General features: G+C 36.9%; 2 protein-coding genes across 3 annotated transcripts; both read left to right on the top strand.

The window, feature by feature from the left end:
* The first annotated feature begins 348 nt into the window (after positions 1–348).
* On the top strand, positions 349–9170 carry kcng3 (potassium voltage-gated channel, subfamily G, member 3). Of its 2 annotated transcripts, XM_084434115.1 has the most exons (3): positions 355–742; positions 839–1227; positions 6286–9170. In XM_084434115.1, exons 1-3 carry the CDS (start codon positions 605–607, stop codon positions 6929–6931), a joined length of 1173 nt encoding a protein of 390 aa, XP_084290241.1. In that variant the 5' UTR covers positions 355–604; the 3' UTR covers positions 6932–9170. The 2 variants fall into 2 exon arrangements, with proteins under 2 accessions (XP_084290240.1, XP_084290241.1); XM_084434114.1 differs by having other exon boundaries at positions 349–1227.
* Positions 9171–11142: 1972 nt separating this feature from the next.
* On the top strand, positions 11143–15193 carry cox7a2l (cytochrome c oxidase subunit 7A2 like). Its single transcript, XM_084433844.1, has 3 exons — positions 11143–11293; positions 11925–12059; positions 12934–15193. The coding sequence occupies exons 1-3, from the start codon at positions 11222–11224 to the stop codon at positions 13072–13074; spliced, it is 348 nt and encodes a 115-aa protein (XP_084289970.1). The 5' UTR covers positions 11143–11221; the 3' UTR covers positions 13075–15193.
* Positions 15194–20650: the final 5457 nt, after the last annotated feature.

The raw sequence follows: 20650 nt of genomic DNA, 5'->3' as shown, positions 1-20650 counted from the left end.
GCTTCTAGAAATTAACTAATCTCTTTTGCACAACACTGCTAGGGCTCAATGTATGATTTTAGTTTTAGGGTGTGGCTGGAAAACCAATAAGGGAAAGAACATGCATTGATTTTTAAAATTGAATATTTTATTGAGTTCCCCAACGTGACATATCCCCTGGGGTCTACTTCATCAACAGTGCAGCAAGTTCACTTGTAAATCCCATGCTTGCGTCGTAAAAAACTCGTTTTTCGTTTGGGAACGCCCGACCTCGGAAGCTCATGATCGAGAGCGCAATAGGCTTGTCGATCTGTGACATCACTGTATGAAACAGCCCACTGAAGGCTGGAGTTTAGATGATGCACAAAGAAACAAGTCACTTTTCCACGGTTCCCCTATAAGTGACACGCGCTCAACCTGGAAGAAAAAAAATCCCTTTATAATCTGACATACTGATTTGGATTCGCGAGTTTTGAGCGTTTTTTCTTTTTCTTTCTTTCTTTCTTTCTTTTTTTTCCTCGTGCTTACAGAAATGTACTGGATTTTAACTATGACCATCATTAAGCCATATTGCACGTCGTTTCTCTCTTTTTCACTCGAATCGATGATGTCAATCTGATCCAAAATGAAGTTTGGGAAGAATATATGCATCCTAAACGTCGGTGGCACCAAGTATGCGTTCACGAGAGAAGTTATCAAGGATTTTCCCCTCCGAAGAGTGAGCAGACTCCACAGCTGCTCCTCTGAAAAGGAGGTCTTGGAGGTATGTGATGATTATGACCGAGAGAGGAACGAGTTTTTCTTCGACAGGCACTCTGAGGCGTTTGTCTTTATTATGCTTTATGTCCGATCTGGAAAGCTCAGGTTTGTCCCGCAGATGTGCGAGCTTTCCTTTTACAACGAGATGATCTACTGGGGTTTGGAGAGCTCGCATTTGGAGTTTTGTTGCCAGCGACGACTGGAGGAAAGGATGTCCGACACATTCACGTACGTTTCAGAGGAGGACATCAAGGCAGAGGTGGAGTCCAGAAGTGAGGAGGATCAGGTCACCAGGCTCGCCCCGGAGACAGGGAACGCGCGGTGGCTGGAGAGGATGAGGAGGACTTTTGAGGAGCCAGCTTCTTCTCTCGCTGCGCAGATCCTGGCATCAGTGTCAGTGGTTTTTGTCATTATGTCTATGGTCATCCTCTGTGCGAGCACTCTGCCGGACTGGGATACAGCAAAAAACAATACAGTGGAAGAACACAGGTATATGCATGAATTCAAATTATGTGGTATGTGGTACACGTATACATTTATGAAAAATGAGATGCAAGTGCCACAGGACAGCTCAGCTTTATGAGCATGCCCACCTTCCATAGCTCCATATATAATTGAAGGAATCGTGCTTTTCTGCACACTGCACAGGTTTGCCCCCCTGAACTTAATGAATTGTCTGTCTGATTCTTACCATGTTTTGTATCCTATTCCTTTGCGAGCTCCATTCAGACCATCTTTTCCCCATTAAAAATGAAAGCAACACTGACATTAAAGTTAAACTGAAATCTTAATTAGTGCGCTGACACAATTTTTCTGTTTCCAGAAAATTAAGACTGTGGACTTTCTAAGCATGTGATGTAAAATTCAATTACCATTTTTTATATTTTTGCTGATTAATTTCCTTTTAATATGTATTACAGGAAAAACAATATTAGCATTGAAAAATACAAAAACGACATATTAGTAGTATCCGTATCCTGATAATGTAAGCTGAAGGCTGCGAAGTATTGCGATGGTGATATTTGTTTTCTAACTGACGTACTTCGATTGGCCAGTAGACGTCGCCAAAAATATCTGACGTCAGCATGAGCTCTGCAGGGGAGACCGGGGAATGTTGTAACACATTTTGTTTCTACGTCTGTAACTGTTAGAAGTTTTTGCGTTCTCAAACTTTAAATATAACATTCTCACATCTGTCTGTACGTATTCCCCCAACTGTGCAAATTCATGGCAAGTAAGTACAACCTATCTCACGACTACAGGAGCGAGTTGTAACACCAGTCGAAAACACTGGTTTTCAAACAAACTGGTAAACACTGGTTTAAAACAAAGATTTTATATTTTTCCATGCATTCAATTATTATGTTAATCATAGTTATTTGTCCAAAATAGTTAATATGCAAAAACAACTAATAGATAGCGTGTTTGTGAATCATTCACTCAATATAAACGCTCCCATTTTGTGTTTTCTTTGTAGTGTTACTAACCCTTCTCTGCTCAGCTTGCGTGGATCTTAAATAGCTGTAGTGGCAAACAATTTTACATCACTGAATAAGAGACAAACATGGATCAATTGTCTTTAACAATTATGTATTCCCTTGCAAGGAAAGGTCATTACAAAGTGCCTGCAGAGTGTGACAACGAGTGGGGGGGTATCCTTCATTCTTTATAGTTGTTCCTCCCCCAAGGTTGTTTTCCCGAGGCTACATCAAGATACATCTTAGCCATAACTAACATATTGTTTAGATTTGTCTATCATACTTAATCATATTACACCGTTGAATGGAGACTCTCTGTCTCGGTCATACATTCAGTCACATTAACTTTTGTCCGGTCATAAACAAGGACATACACATATTAATAAGAATATGTATCGACACCACATTAATCTAATTACCATCATGTTTCTAAGATTCTATGAATATAATTAAGAAAATAATTAAATTATAACAAACATAATTAAACATTCAATTTCTTCCACATAGCCTATATCAAATTAAATAACAGAACCTACTGATCATACACATTTCGACATTTAGCATCTACTAACATGATTACAAATCAAATTATAATCCAGATGAAAATGAGCCTATTTTATTACCTTCAAATAGTTTTCTGACCCTTGGATCCATTATATTTTTACAAAGAGAATTAAAACTTTTACTGTTACCTCAGGAGGGTGGTGATTTATTTTTGAACTTGAACATATATTTGACCTTGAACCCCTTCTCTTAATTGGTTAAACTGATGGTGTTATGACACGCGTCGTGTTCCAACACTAGTCTTCCCTGCATTTAGACCGGCTGTAGAAATTATTCAAATTAAATCTCTATATTCTATATTATGCATACATTTTATCATCATCCAATGTGAACATGACATCTTCCTGGTTCTCTCCATCAGAGATTAAAAATTCCAGTCATGTTTTCATATTCCCTGAATTAGGTCACATTGTCATTTTGGGTATTCCCTTGTCGCCGTCTCTCGCTCTCTTCTCTCTTTTCTCTCTCTCTCTCTCTGGAAGTATTTGTGAGTAGGGCATAAGGTTTTTTCTTTATATGTATCCAGTGCAGTCTTGATTCCATTTCCCACAGTGGCCCCTGTTTGTCTCAGGGTTCAGGTATGTTCTCATATGTGTGTGTGACGAGCTGGAAATAAACCCAGTTTGTTTTTTCATGCATGCAGTCTTACAGTATTTTCAAAAATGTGGATATCATTCCCATGCTTTGTATTCATCTTTAAATGTCCGTTCATTCGTTGCCTGTAGAGGTCCAAATGTATAGTTTTTATGTTCATCATGCCTACTGAGGAATGATTAGCATATTTATATATGCACTTGCTGTTAACCCAGCATTCTAGCATTTGTGGGCACATGTACATATATTATCACATCTTCTCTTATTGCACAGTGTTCTTGGCCCTGTTTACATGCATTCATGCCGAAACTGCTGTCCTCACTGTAATTATAAGTCTGTCACAGGTCTATAAATTTGCTCTGAACATTACAGTAAAACCATTCAGAGTGAAAGTGCAAATTCAGGGGCAAATTTTTTAGATGCAGCCTTTCACAAATCAATTTCTTTGTTCAAATATTAAAAGGAGATTAAGTTGAATGTGCACTCAAATATAAAAATAAAATCTATTTTTTGTGTGTGTGTGTGGAGGATCGTAAGATCAAGGACTACTAAGCAAGCGCAACTTCCTGCCTTTCAGCTTCCATAGACACTGACACTGTCAACAAAACACTGGAGCTGTTTACACGATCTGAATGAGAGGACATTTTCCATAGAAAGCACATTGACCGCATGGCTGCATGAAATCTTATCTAAACACTTTGCATGACTTGTTTATTAAAAATAACAGAGCTAAAACTTATTTGAAGGCTACTTAGCAACATTTTTAGTGGTTATTATTTATATTTTCACATTCACTGATAATATTCTTGGGAGTGTTTAGTAGAGGAATATTCCAGGTTTGATACAAGTTAATCTGAATCAATAGCATTTGTGGCATAAGGTTGATACCACACGAAAATGTTGTTTTCTTAAGAAGAAAAAAAATCAAGGTTACAATAAGAATCTTACAATGGAAGTGAATGGGACCAATTTTTAAAGGCAGACATGTGAAGCGTAATTATATAAAAGCACTTACATTAATTTTTCTATAACTTGTGTATTATTTGAGCTGGTTATGTTGTCATTTTTATAGTCGTTTTAGGGTTTTACAGTTTATTTTGTTGCATTGAGAAAGTTGGATTAAATTGGATTGAACTTCACACAGATAAGGTTCGTTTTTTACTAAATGACTAAATGTAGTATTTTTTACAAATTCGTGTTAAAATGCATATTGCATGTTTTGTGGCCATCACTATTGAAACAGTGAGTATTTTAATGTTAACAGATTCAGATTGGCCTCATTTACTTCTATTGTAAGTGCCATACTGTTACCTAGATTTTTACATTTTTAAATAATAATTATATAGCGTTTTTAAAGCAATCTTTTCAAGGCGCTTACACAGAGAACAAGAAAACAAAAATAAACACAGTCACACTCTTAGAAGAAAATGTTCATCTTCGGAACACAAATGAAGATCTTTTAAAAGAAAAGTTGACTTGACTTAAAATTATAAGGCAACTTGCTGCACAGATTTTTTTGAGTTGACTCAACTAAAACATCTCTATAGTTGAGTTGACTCAACTATAACATCTCTAGTTGAGTAAACTCTATTAGTTGAGTCAACTCAAAAAATCTGTGCAGCAAGTTGCCTTATAATTTTAAGTTAAGTCAACTTTTCTTTTTTTACAGAGCGGTCAATGGAGTCCCTCGATTGACCGCTACGCCATTGAAACTTTGACGCTTCAAAAAGTTCATAAAGAGACTGTAAAACTAATCCATATGAATTTAGCAGTTTAGTCCAAATTTTCTAAAGAGACTCCATCTCTTTAAACACTGTAAAAAGTGAAAAAATTACTTAAATTGGTAACACCTAAAGAAATTAAGTTTTCTCAACTTAAATTATAACGTTTTTCACGATAAACCGTGATAATTTAAGTTGAGAAAACTTAATTTCTTTAGGTGTTTCCAACTGAAGTAATTTTTTTAAGTTGGTCCAACTGTTCACTTTTTACAGTGAATGAATAGATTTAATTCAGGCTTTTATTCACATTTTAACATTGATCAGTGAACATAAACAGAAGCTCAACCAAACCTTATCTGCTTGACGCACGAGAATGAACCTCATTGGTTCTCGCACTTCAAGCAAACATGCTTGAGCTCCTGTTTACCACAGCTGATGTGTGAGTTGATGAATGTTTATATGTGAATAAAAGCCTATTCAATCTATTCATCACATAAAACGATTGAGTCTCTTCAGAAAAGTTTGTTCTAAACCGCTCAATTCATATGGATTAGTTTTATGATCTCTTTATGAACTTTTTTTAAGCATCAAAGTGGTAGTTGCATAGACTATTAACGGAGGGACAGAAATCTCTCAAATTTCATCAAAAAGATATTCATTTGTGTTTCGAAGATGAACGAAAGTCTTCTTCTTTAGAACGACATGAGGGTGAGTAATTAATGACAGAATTTTCCTTTTTGGGTGAACTAACCCTTTAAAAGATTCTGTCAGGCACCCCATATATAGAACCTTTTAGGTGTTTGCAAAAGGATTTAGTTATGGATTTGTTTTGAATTCATTGTGTAAAAACCTAAACATGTTAAACATAAAATTATTATGCAGTAATTTTCTCCTTATATACAACCTTTTTGGCATAAAGGGTTCTTTAAAATTGAGCCAAGAAGGTTCTATATATAATCCCACTGAACCGTTTTTTTTTTTTTTTTTTTTTAGAGTGGAGAGGAGGAATGAGTGGAAATGAATGTTTGTGTGGTAAAACAACATTATGCCACAAAAGCTGTCACTTGAGTTTAACTTGCACTGAACTCAGAAACAAAAAACTGTAATCAAATCCCTGTCATAACCTCTAACTTTCTCTTTGTGTTTTTCTTCCCATATCTCTTTCTCTCCATTCTCCCCATTTCACACAGGATTATCGAGGCGGTTTGCATCGGCTGGTTCACTGCCGAATGCATAGTGCGTTTCATTGTCTCACGGGACAAATGTGAGTTTGTGCGCCGCCCCCTTAATATTATTGACCTGCTGGCGATCACTCCTTACTATGTGTCTGTCGCTATGACAGCGCTGACAGGAGAAAACCCTCAGCTACAGCGAGCGGGAGTCACCCTGCGTGTATTACGAATGATGCGCGTCTTTTGGCTAATCAAGTTGGCGCGTCACTTCCTCGGGCTGCAGACGCTCGGACTGACGCTGCGCAGGTGCTACCGCGAGATGGTCATGCTGCTGGTGTTTGTCTGCGTCGCAATGGCGATATTCAGCGCCCTGGCACAGCTGTTGGAGCACGGCCTTGACCTGGAGACTAGCAATGAGGACTACGCCAGCATCCCGGCAGCCTGCTGGTGGGTTATTATCTCCATGACCACCGTCGGCTATGGAGACATGTATCCCATCACCATTCCGGGACGCGTGCTGGGTGGCGTGTGCGTTGTGAGTGGCATTGTGCTGCTGGCTCTGCCCATTACCTTTATCTACCACAGCTTTGTGCAGTGCTACCAAGAACTCAAATTCCGCTCAGCACGCTGCGTGCGAAGTCTCTCCTCTGAGTTTCTCAACTGACTGTTGCACAGTTCGTCATGAGATCCTCTGAAACCTGCTGGTCTTCAGCTTAGCAACATCACCTGCTCTTCTGTGCCTTTATTTTGTACCAAGATCTAAAATATAGCGCTATTCTGTTTGGGGGAAAAAAAAAAATCAGCGTTTAGACTCTCTATTATATCCAAATAATAACACAAGTACCTCTGTACTCAAGGACACATCGATGTTGACAATTACAGGCATCTGGAACCATTTCTGTCCATCCTGGGACTAACAGAACAGGACAAAAGAGACAAATCAAAGCTGGAAAGTGCACAATAAAGAATTACGATCCAAAGGAAATACATAAGCCAATGTTTGTGTTGTAACCCCCTTCCTGTGTGAACGAATAAACCCGATCCAAAAGCATTTTTCAGTGTATGAAATGGACAACTGTGACATTTGACGACTACAGATGGCCAGGCTGCCTGGAACGGGCATCTGGCGGGACCTTGTGTCCTGTCAGTGCTCCAGCCTAGAAGGAGCTTACACAAATTCTCACGTTTCCATGGAGAGGTCCCTCCGACTTGCTAAATCATTAATTCAGCTCCCAATAAAGTGGCAAAGCAAGGGAAACCAAAGTAAAAGGTTTTAGAGTGGCCACATAGAAGCGATCCGGAAGCAAATACTGTGATTGTTTTGACATCAAAGCCACTGTTGAATGTGCAGTTTCAAATGAAGTTAAAGGTCTTACTCATAGAATGGTAGTTAACATTACTAAGCCACAAAAAAACAAACATCAGCTGTTCATCCAGACAGCGACAAGTCTGCAACCTGTCCATACACGACTGTGTGAATCAAGAGGCGTTAACTAAATTGATTAGCAAACACCTCACCCACACACTCACCAGTAGGAGGGTTGTCACTCGCTTCCTCCTTCCTCTTTGAATACAAGCACAAAATCAAACCTCTTTTCCTCATTCAAGGGACTTTCTGAGTTTGTGTCTCCTGGAAAATAAGATTTTGGGGTGTATTTAATAAGATATGCTGCACATGATTAGATTTATTGACGGGAATACAGTCAATTTTATAAAAGTATTTTATTAAGCATCAAGAACAGTTTGGAAACATATTGACTATATAATACAGATTTTTTTTTTTAGCTAAATTGATTATAATGTCAAAATTAAGATAGAGTGCATTGATTAATTCAGGTTATCCTATAATGACATAATTTGTCTTTAGCTTAAATCGTCATGTCAGTGTTGGGATCTTATAATTGCAGAAGCATTGCTTGGTTGACGTCACACCACACAATGTTTATTTTTGCATCTGTATGGAGACATATGCCTTCATAGCTGTGTCATTTTGTAGCTGTATTTGTGGCTATTTAAAAGGGTCATAATGATGCAAATGAAATCTTATGTAGCTCTATTCTGTAACCTAAAATGTATTCTAATTGGTAAAGACAAGATTATTTATGTCTATGAAGAAAATAAAGAATTGTTTACTGATTCAAGCCTGATTATTTAACTAATTATAATACAAGAATGTGGCACAAATGTGAAAAATGTTAAGCAAAGGCAAAGTACCTCTGAATGTTTTAAATAGGGATGACTGTGTCTAGGTGCCCGTTTTTACTCCAGTGAATATTAGGGTGGCTTTATTTTTGAAAAGCAATATCTGTACAGGCACACGCCGCACACCTGTCAGGTTACATCTTGTTTTTTTCCCGTGTTTAAGTTTTAGGCTGCATCCGAAATCGCTTACACCTACTATAATAACAGTATGACAAAAGAAGTATGTCTGAATTCACAGTAGCCTACTCATATAAGAGTAGGCAAGAAGTACCCAGATGACCTACTTCCAGAGATTCTGAAGTGTGCATATGATGGACACTACTATCCCATCAGGCCACGGGAGAGGATTCATTAAGGGCAGTGAAGCGGCCTGGTAAGCCTACTGACACTGGTAGATCACATGATAATGACAATATGGCAGTACGTCCGAATTACATTCATAAATACAGATTCATCTATAGAATATGCTGTTATAACAGTCGTGAAGTAATTACTTATTCAAAATAAGTAACTACTCAAGAGAGTTTGCGATTTCGGATGCAGCCTTGGTTTTGCTCTGATTGTTCCTTGTTCCCGCTTCTTGATATAGTTACTCATTGTTTGATTAGTTATGTCTGCTGTGTCTCATTTCGTTGATTAGTATGATAATGGTCTCCCCTGTGTTCTGTTCAGTTCTTGGTCCTTTCTCGTCTTATTATGTTTGGTTGTTCTCTGCCTATGGTTCTAGAAAATGATTTCTGAGTAGGCCTGTTTGGTTTTGTTTAATAAAGAGAAGACTGTTGCAATTAAATCCTGCGCTTTTATTTCATCCTGCTGCAACCAGGCGTGACAACACCTTAACGTTTCGGTTATAATAAAACATTCGTGCACATTTCCACCATTATTCCCCAAGATGTGAGAAAAGATACAGATCACTGAACACATGTTGACCTTCTGTGACAATAGCAGGGCCTGGTATCACATTATATGGAGCATAGGCGTAATTTGCGGGTGGGACATAGATATCATAAAGGCTAGATGTCTCGTCCGCGCTGCTGGCCAATGGAGGTCGACGTCCGCACATGGCGGCCATCTTACCACAGGGTGCTCACTCACTGGTAACATGGTGCATGTACTTTTAAATAACCATAACTTGCTAAATTTTCTACCGATTTTCAAACGGTTTGGTTTGTTATTAACGTCAGAGATGTAGCTATGAAACTGCATACATGTGAATAATTATACAAATGGACTTCCATATGAAAGAATTATAGCCACGGTAATGACGTTTGTAAGAAACCAAACCGTTTGTAAATCCGTCAAGATTTCACCGAGATAAGAGGATTTGTGTGCGTGCTGCTCACTTACCTTAATTCACTGAGCCCTGTGGTAAGATGGCCGCCGGTGATGCCGAAAGTGACTCCGCCTTAAGACATCTAGCCTTTATATGCTATGGTCCCCACCACTTTTTCTCAAGGTCGATATTGTCCCCACCACTTTTTCTCAAGGTCGATATTGTCCCCACCACTTTTTGAAAAATTTCGAGGCACGGATGTAGGCTACCTAATACAAATACATAAAACACCTCCAGTTTACTGGCAGAGCATTAATTTAGTTCGTTATTAAATAAGAGACGATCTAGCGCTAAAAGGTTTTTTTTTTTTTTTTTTAATCAAGTGCTCGTTGCCGCTGCTATCAGTGTCATGAAGGATACAGTAGACTCTGTTCGTTCCAGTGAAATCATCACAAAACAAAATGAACACAAACGTGTCCCTGGTTGATAACCACTGATGAACATGTTCGGTTTCGATGAGAAAAAACAAAACAAAACAAAACTACACGAGTGCGGACTATAGAAAACGTAACCTCTGACACGCTTGGCAAAAGTTCTAATCACAGACCAATATATACGGTACACAAAGCATATTTCGCAGATCTATGCATTTATTCCGTCTATGATTTATTCACGTGAAAGTTCTCGGCACTGACAATATATATTGGTAGATCTCATTAAAAGACAAATTAAACCCAATGTAGCCTAACGTTACTATTGAAATTGATTTCTAGACATCGTAGTTATTTCTTTCCATAAAATTGTTATTGTAGGCTACATATATATTATTTAGCATTTTATTAGCAACCTCCTAGCAACAAAAAATATCGATTACAAGATGGGATTAATAAACTCAACATTATTTAGGGATAAAGTGAAAATTGAGTGTATGGCTAGGCTAATTGAGAGATTAAATTGAGTATGACAGTATGGCTTTTAAAAGTATAGCAACTTTTAATTTAAGTTAATTTAAAGCAGTCTTCACATAAAAATAAAAAAATATTCAAAATAGTCCATACCATCTTAATGTTGTTAACATTAATTTGGAGATTCAGTGTGAAATTATGTATTAAAAAATTAAATACATATTAAAAATTGTAATGTTAGGTGCGATCAATCGCGATTTTTTTTTTTTAATCAGTTGACAGCACAAGCTCAAAAGATAGCCTAATAGCTTCTAAAACACACAACAGCCATACTAACAAATACAAAATGATCACAGATGATTTAAAAAAAAATATTATAATAAATTATATTTATCAACGAAATCAAACAAAATCCCAGCATTTTAATTTCTGACTTTTAACAGGGCAGCTTCATAGCCGTTTTTAGCTTTAATGACGTCATATTCGCGCGACAAATCCTTACGCACTCGAAAAGCCGGTTGATTTGCGACGGTCACTCTCACCTCGTCCTCGCCGGTTACCACTAATTACCAAAATGTATTACAAATTTAGTGGGTTTACACAAAGACTAACCGGAGCTTTGCCAACCTCCGCATACAACCCTCAGGTATGTGCGCGCTATTCCGTTTCTAAAAGGTTAATTCAGTGACCTTGATCTGCTGCTACTTGCTCATTGATTGAGAGCCATAGAATTGTTTTTAAACAGTCGTTAGATATACGGGATAATTATTATTGATAAAGAAAAGCGGATTGAGACCTGATTATCCACACCAAAATCTACTTCCTGAATACAGTTATTTAGTTGAGCTACATTTAATTACTATGACTTCCAAAAAATGGTTGTAGCATTGATTTTAGTATTTTTTTCAGACATCTGACCAATTTCTGCACTGGTTGTAGAATCCTAAACTCATTTCACAACAAAATGCAATAGTTAAGAGCAACATCTGATACATCATCATCAGCGGTTCTCAAACAGGCGGTCGAGGCCCACTAGGGGGACCTCAGGAAACTTTCAAGGGAGGTGTTTTAAAATAATGAAAGACTTGGAAAAGTCATGTAAATTAATAAAATATTCAAACAATACATTTATAAAGGATATACATTATTATAGCACTAATATATTTTATCAAATAGAAATTGTGAATAAAAAAATCAGGGGTGGGGTAAAAACATTTTGAGTAAAAATGTTATGTAGTCCTAGTGAAAATGTTTTACCTGTTTGTAAACTTCCTTAGGGCTTGAGGTCAAATATACCTTCTGAATCCCCTACAATCATCTTTGCCACACCAACTAAACTGGTGTCTGAGTCAGGTGCTGCAGTGGAGTATATGGGTGCCAACAAGGTTCAAGACCTCCAGAAGCTATTTCAGGTGTGTATGTGATCTATTAAAGGGATAGTTCACTTTGAAATTAAATTTTGGTATGTTTTAGCTTACCTCAAGGGCATCCAAGATGTAGGTGTCTTTGTTTCCGCAGTAGTTTCAATTTTGATATTTTTAGGTCAAACCGTTCTTGTCTGTCAGTCATATAATGCAGGTCTATGGTCACCACCTCAAAGAGCATGCACAGAGAAGTCCAAATTAAACAATTCCCCATCGTAAGTACACATTGATGGCCTAAGACACGAAACGAGCGGTTTGTGTGAGAAAACGAACAGTATTTATATCGTTTTTACCTCTTGTACACAACCACATCCAAGTGATCTGAAGCTAGAACGCGCGCACACGTCACACACCAGGAAGCGCGCGCGCCCTCAGATCACTTGGACGTGGTTGTGTACAAGAGGTAAAAACTATATAAATACTGTTCGTTTTCTCTCACAAACCGCTCGTTTCGTGTCTTAGGCCATCAATGTGTACTTACGATGGGGAATTGTTTAATTTGGACTCTGTGCATGCTCTTTGAGTGAACTATCCCTTTAAGCTATGTAGTCGAGTTAAAGGGATAGGAAAATGATGTCATCATTTATTCCACCTCATGTATGCCTTTCTATCTTCTAATGAACATAAAAGACGACACTTTAAAGAATGTTGGTAACCAAACAGATTCGCTTCCTATTGACTTCCATTGTATGGACATAAAATACAGTGGCAGTCAATGAGAACTGAAACTCTTTAGTTACCGACATTCTTCAAAAGATCATCTTTTGTGTTCATTTTTCAATTTTGGATGGACTATCTCATTATTTAACAGGGGAAAAAAGAAGCATACATTAATTCTTCCCTCTCCCTGTTTCTTCTTCAGGCCTCAGAAGAGATTCCTGTCCATCTAAAGCGAGGTGTTCCAGACAGGCTCTTGTACAGGACCACCATGGCTCTGACAGTCGGGGGAGCTCTCTACTGTCTTGTGGCTCTTTATATAGCAGCACAGCCCAAAAACAAGTGAACTGTACCCAGCTTCTTCTTTTCATCGACTCACATCATCAGTGATGAAATAACATTTGTGATCTGTATCTTTGTTCTACTTATCATTAATATAAGCAATATCCCTCCCAGCATCAATCACCATGAACAGACACTCTGTCCTGAACAAAGCTTCTATTACACAATGCCATTTTACTTGTGTGTCTTGTATCAGTTCCTCTTACAAATGTGACGCTGTTAGTTGTGTTTATTAGAACAGCGGTTCTCAACCTTTCTAATACCAAAGCCCCCGAAAATCAATATTTGATGCCCGCTCTATGCTATTATTTGTTCTTTTGCTAAAATTACAACAAAAACAAACAAGCTAACCTTTTTTAATGTAAAGAATATAGGGCAATTGGATAAGTCATGTAAATTCTTTTTTTATTTGACTAAATAATGCATTTCACCAGATTAAAAAAAAATATATTGAAGAAAAATAAGATTTTGAATAATATTAATATTTTTTCCTGTAGCTTTTTAACTTAAAGAAATTATAACAAGGTATTGAAAATATTTTAATTTATATAAAATACTTTAATTTTGTGGCCCTTTTTGGAGCTAACTGAGACTTTCTGGTTGAGAACCACTGTAGAGTCCAAGACTTATATAGTCCTATCAGAGATGGATGTGTAAAAATGACAAAAACACTGTATTATGCTGCCAGGCCAGTAGTTGGCGATGTCACTTTGTATAGAAACACTACATGCCTATAGACTGAACACGTAATACACATGCACATGACGTCAACGTTTTCACAAGTTTTTTTGTAGTGTACGTGGAGGCTATAATGGTATTGTTTTCAAATACTTCCACTTTGTAACCCCTTTTCAAAGGTTTGCATTTTCATGCCCCCGAAAACAAAGTTTGTCATGTAAATGAGAGGCCAAAATGCAACTAAATGTTTTTAGTTGAAAATGGTATCGTGTAAATAGCTCCTCATCAGCAAAAGATGGTTTATATCAGATGTGTGATGGCTCACTGATTGTGAGAATCATGTTTAGGTAATGACTGAAGAGGGTTGTGATTGTTGGGAAGAGGACAAGAAAAAAAACTAAAAACCTTGAGACCTCACACTTTTCAGTAGTGTTGATTGGTTTAAAGGGGTGGTATAATGACCTTTTCACAAGATGTAAAATAAGCCTTCGATGTCCCAAGAGTGTGTATGTGAAGTTTTAGCTCAAAATACCCCACAGATATTTTTATATAGCATATGTGAAAGTTGTCACTTTTTGAGGGTGAGCAAAAACACACCGTTTTTGTGTCTGTTCCTTTAAATGCAAATGAGCTTCTGCTCCCGGCACAGAGGGCGGAGCTTCGAGAGCTTGTGTCCTTTTATCTCACACAGACATGCACTGGAAATTTCAAACACTTTCAGCCTTTTATGTTCAAACCGAAGTCAGAAAGATGGAGAGACTCGAGAAGTGACAACATTTCTGAATGCGTGTAGTTATCTTCTAATCATTGATTAGCATATTCTGTCATGATAATCTATAAATCGCGTTCCCGGGGGCGGGTTTATGTAAATTTTAGGGTTGGTGATGTCACTAACCCGGGAGGAATGTCATGTAGTCTCTATAGCCTTTTGTTGTAATCCTTAAAAAGCAATTTCTTGAAAAGAAAATATCTCCCTTTGCTTTGAACTCTGAGCGTCGTAACTTTGCAGACGTTGTTTATGCTCAAACAGCAACATTACACACTAACTAAAGTTAGAAAAGTGAAATCATATTCAACCACCCCTTTAATGTGTTTGTTACACACTTGGGCATGTTAAGTGTCTCATGGTGAAACCCAATTAAGAATGAGAAATCTATAGGAAGTGTTTTAACAAGATGTACAGAGTATTCCTGAAATGTGGAGCCAGACAAGAATCAGACATGGTGAATGCATTTGATGAAATCCCACTGAATGCAATATTATAATAATGTAAGGTCATATTTAAAGCATCCAAGGACTTGTCATGCTGCTGCTCCTCTCAAATGCACGAAGCAAAGCTGTTCGTTTGTGAAATTGAGGTTTTTTTTTTTAAGCTTTGGCTCTCTGAGATGTACATGTTTAATTTAAAAGAGTAGAACCAAATTAAAAGCAATTACCTTTTGACATTCTTGTTTGCTTGCGGTTTCTCTTTTTGAAGTCTGACATTCAGTACAATATTTGATCAGAGATAAGAAAAAACATTACGGTTAAATTGATTACTTATGTATACTATATATACAGTCTATAAGATGGCTCTTGAAAAGCTTGGAATTTCCTGCTCAGGCTGTTCACATGGCAACAAGGCTATAGGAGACTGTACACAAAAGGACTTCCAAATAATCCCTTCGAATCTGTCTCTTTCATGGCCAAAGCACTGTAGAGCAAAGAAAGGTTTCCTATTGTTCTGAAATCCTATTTTTCCACATTTCTGTATAGTCAGAGGTAATAACACAACATGAGGCTGACAGGCTGTCTAACTGCACACTGGCTCTTGATAGGCTGTCAGAGCACAAAGCAAAGTGAAACAATCTATGACAATGAGAGGCTGTGATTCACCCCGTTACTCTGCTTACTACTGAAGAATCTGGCAACTATAGTGATCGGCCACACAGAGCATTTTAAAGAGGGCAATAATCTCTACCAAGTACGGCTGTTCTTCTAATAGCCTCAGGTAAGACTTTTCCCCAAGACAATCAATATTAATATTTTCTTTTATGAGCCTGTGACTGGAAAACCACATAGCCATGGCAACCACAAGACTCTTTCCAGATGTCCACATATTTCCTATAGCATGTGGTTAATTCTGTTTACATTATTCATCTCTCCATGGCGTGCATTTTATATCAAAATAAATACACAAGTCTGAATGTAGACGTGACCGCTATACATGTTGAGAGTATTGATTTGTGGCCTTCTCTTGATCTCTATTGTTTGCCTTATTTAGCCTGAATGGATGAATGAACAATGGATTCGATCCTCCAGAGTGTTTGTTTTGTGGCTCTATTTAGAAATTCAAAATTATTATTTATTTTTTTCGTTAAATTATGTAAAGTGAGCCAGACGTCTGAAACAGTGCTCCAGGTGGTCACATGTTATTAATATTTAATTTTTACATTTTTGCCAGGTTGATTTTACTACTGCATTAGCTTCAGTATATTGCACTGATTTATGTTTAATACACTGAAAAAAATTATTAGTTGAATTTAATAAAAAAAAATGGTATCGTAAGTGGTTGCACACAATTGATTTTAGCTAACAAATGCATTAAAGGTATAGCGGAGGATTTTCCCGAATTTTAGAAAAGAACCGCCCTCTCCACTTTTTGAAAAATGCACACTCTACCTGCTCCCGAGAGGGAACGCCTATTAAACGTGTGCACGAGAGAGCATGCACGAGCTAATCATAGCTTACATTAACTTTATAGCAGTGATTTTAAATGGATTTCTCCAAATAGCATGCCAAACTTTACCTGTCGAGTAGAAACTTCGCGACTGAGACATCAGTGGGAAGCCCAACCTGTGTTGTGAGCGCACGCCATTGTGTGAATCGTGTGCACGAGCACGTACGACGACCTTACGTAAACATATCACCAGAATGATTGACACTTAGTATTGGAGGACCAATAGTCTTGATGATCCACCCGGAAAAAGAAAATCCTCCGCTATACCTTTAAGTTGAACTTAATCAATTTTAGTTCAACTTAATGCATTTGTTTAAATGTAGCTAAAACCAATTGTGTGCAAACACTTACGATAATTTTTTTAATTAAATTCAACGAATCATTTTTTGCAGTGTAACAAGGGCTGGGCCAACTGTATAATATACACAGTATAGGTACATTTTAGTTCATGATGGTACTTAAATTGGTTAAAAGTGGCAGTAAAAGCATTTTAATGTTAATGTAAAATGTAAGAATCCTGGAAACATTTTTTTATCAGGGTTTCCACAAAAGTATTAAACTGATTTTTACATAATAAAAAAATATAGAATGATTCAGTGACACTGAATAATAGAATAATAGGCTAGCTACTTGTTATTAATTAAAAAAAAATTAATAAAAAAAAATCAGTTTGGCCAGCTTAGCTTCCGTATTGCATAGTTTTGTTTAATAATTTTATGTTTAATAACTATGGCAAGGGCTGGGCCAACTGATCTTTAGCTACGAAATCTAGTTCTAGAAATCAGTTCTTCATGAAATCCTTAGAGAAGAATTAGCAAGGGTGCAGCAGACATCATGGGGTGCGCAGTGAGAGCGTGTTTATTTGGGAGTGTGATTGGTGTAAGACACCAGTCTGTGAAGCCGAGAGTGAGAGAGAGAGTGAGCGAGTGAGCAGTTGATAATCTCCATCTGTAGTCCTGCTGCTCACTTGGCTAAAAGCAAAGCTCTCTCTCTTCTCTATAGGAACAGCGTGTTGATTATCTCTCACATGTGGCATTCGAGTTGGTGGTTTCCTTAATAGCCCTTATACATTATTGACTTCTTGGTTATAGGCCTACATTTAATTTTCCCTAAAAACTGCAGAGCTGCCTGTCAAGTAAATACAATGCATTGTAATGAAAAAAAGAACAAAGGGATTAACAGACAAACTGGTTCTTGCTAATTACAGAGAAGAGTTTAATGATTAATTAATTGTCTTCCTCTATTATTTTGTCTTTTCAGTTTATGTCTCCTGATTATTCTTTATTTTCCATACACAGTGCTCTCCTTCTTTCTTTTCTGACTCTCCTTCTGCAACAACCAGCAATGAGAGGTATGTATTGAGTAAGCAAGCAGCATGTGTGTGTGTGTGTGTGTGTGTGTGTGTGTGTGATGTGTGTACCTGTTTTTCTATCCCGGTGGGGACTTCAACCTGAATGCACACAGACTCATGGGGACTCGTGTCACAGTGGGGACCTAAACTGAGGTCCCCATGGGTAAACAAGCTTATAAATCATATAGAATGAGTTTTTTTGGAAATGTAAAAATGCAGAAAGTGTTCTGTGATGGGTAGGTTTAGGGGTAGGGTTAGTGTAAGGAGATAGAATATACAGTTTGTACAGTATAAAAACCATTAAGTCTATGGAGAGTCCCCACGAAGATAGTAAACCAGACATGTGTGTGTGTGTGTGTGTGTGTGTGTGTGTGTGTGTGTGTGTGTGTGTGTGTGTGTGTGTGTGTGTGTGTGTGTGCGTGCTTTAAATTGATTAAAATAAAATTTTAATGCTAATGAAATTTTTATGAATCCGGAAAAATATACCAGTTTCAAAAAAAATACTGCACTGAAAGAATGATTTCTAAAGGATCATGCACTGTAAAAAAAAAAAACGGATGATCAATAAGTTATGATGACAACATATAACATTGCTTTAACTCGTCAAAATAAGTAACTTTCAACTTTTTAAGTTATACAAGATTCAACTAATTTAGTTTAATGTAAATTTAAGTTGAAATGACTTAAACATCCAAGTTGATTGTACTTAAAAATTTACGACAGCCACTTTTGTGTGTGTGTGTGTGACACTAAAGACTGCAAAAAATAGCTACTAAAAAATTACCAACTTAAATATAAAAATATTACTATTTTTACATAGGCCTATATATCTTACCAAGCTGATATTTCTCACCCTCTTTCTGATAACAACCAGTAGTGAGATGTTCTTCGGGATCTTTGATCATAAAAAATGATATAATCATCATATATAGCATTTTTGTTTACATCTCCAGTTCATGAATGTTATGTGTTCATTCTTTCAGTTCATACCTATTATTGGAGAATTTCAAAAAAGTCATACATAAACTCTCTCTGGTCTCTTGACGGACATTGGTTATTTCCGTCCTTCATTCACACCATCACAGTTCCTGAAATGGAGAACAGTTGAGAAACACTGACTACTAGAATCCATTAACTCATCCTGACAGTGTTCTTGGAGGAAAGGAGGATGGGACAGCAGTCTACAGCATTTGTGCTGGCTTTGAGCCACACCAACTGTTCGTAGGACAAACACCCACAACCATACAACAAGCCAAAGTCTGAAGAGTCTGTTCAGGAGACAATTGCACAGTCGAAACTGTACAATCCACATCAGTCATAAGACAACAGTGGCACAATAAACCTGTACAGGATCAGTAATCTCATGCCATAATCCTCTGAAATATCACATTCTTAAGAGCTACTTGCTCTCATAGAGAGAAATCAATGGGACTTTGAGCCGAGTGCAAACTTTACCTGCGCTTACATCATGGATAAAGCAAAGTAAAGATCAAGGGCCATTGGTAACTTTTTGCTGGAAAAAAAAAACTGTTTGAACTATTTGAGGTTCAAACTAAACAAAGCTTTTTTGGCACCAGCTACTCACAGTGATAAACACAAACAGCAACACCATAAAGCAAAACAAAAAAACCTTAACCACTAAAAAGGTGATAGTAAGGACTTTTACATTACGAAAAATTTATTTTAAATAAATGCTGATCTTTTGAACTTTCATCAAAGAATATTCCACAAAATATTAAGCAGTTTTCAGCAGCCATCAGGAATAAATGTCATTTAAAAATATGTTAAACCGAAAATAGTTTTAAATTGTAATAATATTTCACAATTTCACTCTTTTTTCTGTATTTTTGATCAAATAAATGCAGCCTTAGTGAGCATAAGAGACTTTTTCCAAAAATATTTTAAAAATCTTACCGGCCCCAAACTTTTGAATGGTGTACATTTAAAACATAATCCTTTATAGCCACAATCTGTTCTATCTTACTGCCTTTGGACATTGTATTGTATTCGAGCCTTATTTTAGTTGGATTCACAACTAATTCTGTTGGTGGATTTAAGAGAACAATGTTATCTAGATCCCCTGGAACATTTTCCCTGTGGTCACTGCGCAAAGATAGCAACTGAAATATGGTTTGAAGAGATATTTCTGGAAAAAACAGTCTATAGAAATCCTAAACAATTTCACTCTTATGAAACATTTTTGTGATGTTCTATTCAGCTGCCACTCTGACCTTCTCTTTGCTTAAAATGTTCAGTCTGATTATGTTTTTCTCTCTCATTCTCTAAAAAGTCAATAGAGCTTTATTGTACTGACTGTAATGAGCTGAAATATTGCCAAAGCTTTGAAGTGCTTACAGGTGCAATAAATAAGACAAATCTCTTTCAAAATTATTTGTTTTTTTTTTCATCATGTTCCAATATGATAAAGTACTCAGACTCTTTATCTTTGATTTTTTTTATATATAGATTTAACAAAAAATGCACACCACATTTTCGTTCTAACATGCCAACATACAATTCCTTCTTTAGTTCTGCATTTTCATCAGTGACTATAATATATGGTCATTGGTCATTATTAGGGGTGTAATGTTACCCTCAAGTCACGATTCGATATACAGTGGGTACGGAAAGTATTCAGACCCCCTTACATTTTTCACTCTTTGTTATATTGCAGCCATTTGCTAAAATCATTTAAGTTCTTTTTTTCTCTCATTATTGTACACACAGCACCCCATATTGACAGAAAAACACAGAATTGTTGACATTTTTGCACATTTATTAAAAAAGAAAAACTGAAATATCACATGGTCCTAAGTATTCAGACCCTTTGCT

Source organism: Rutilus rutilus, assembly GCF_951802725.1.
Source record: "Rutilus rutilus genome assembly, chromosome: 16".
In the NCBI taxonomy this organism is placed as follows: domain Eukaryota; kingdom Metazoa; phylum Chordata; class Actinopteri; order Cypriniformes; family Leuciscidae; genus Rutilus; species Rutilus rutilus.
Note: the sequence above shows the minus strand (reverse complement) of the source record. Positions and strands in the feature narration are given on the sequence as shown.

What these genes read in the sequence shown, in the direction of transcription:
- kcng3 (XM_084434114.1), top strand. Translation starts at nt 605, where the DNA reads ATGAAGTTTGGGAAGAATATATGCATCCTAAACGTCGGTGGCACCAAG. An exon ending in AATACAGTGGAAGAACACAG is followed by an intron (nt 1,228 to 6,285) that starts GTATATGCATGA and finishes CATTTCACACAG; the next exon opens with GATTATCGAGGCGGTTTGCA.
- cox7a2l (XM_084433844.1), top strand. Translation starts at nt 11,222, where the DNA reads ATGTATTACAAATTTAGTGGGTTTACACAAAGACTAACCGGAGCTTTG. An exon ending in CCTCCGCATACAACCCTCAG is followed by an intron (nt 11,294 to 11,924) that starts GTATGTGCGCGC and finishes AAACTTCCTTAG; the next exon opens with GGCTTGAGGTCAAATATACC. An exon ending in ACCTCCAGAAGCTATTTCAG is followed by an intron (nt 12,060 to 12,933) that starts GTGTGTATGTGA and finishes TTTCTTCTTCAG; the next exon opens with GCCTCAGAAGAGATTCCTGT.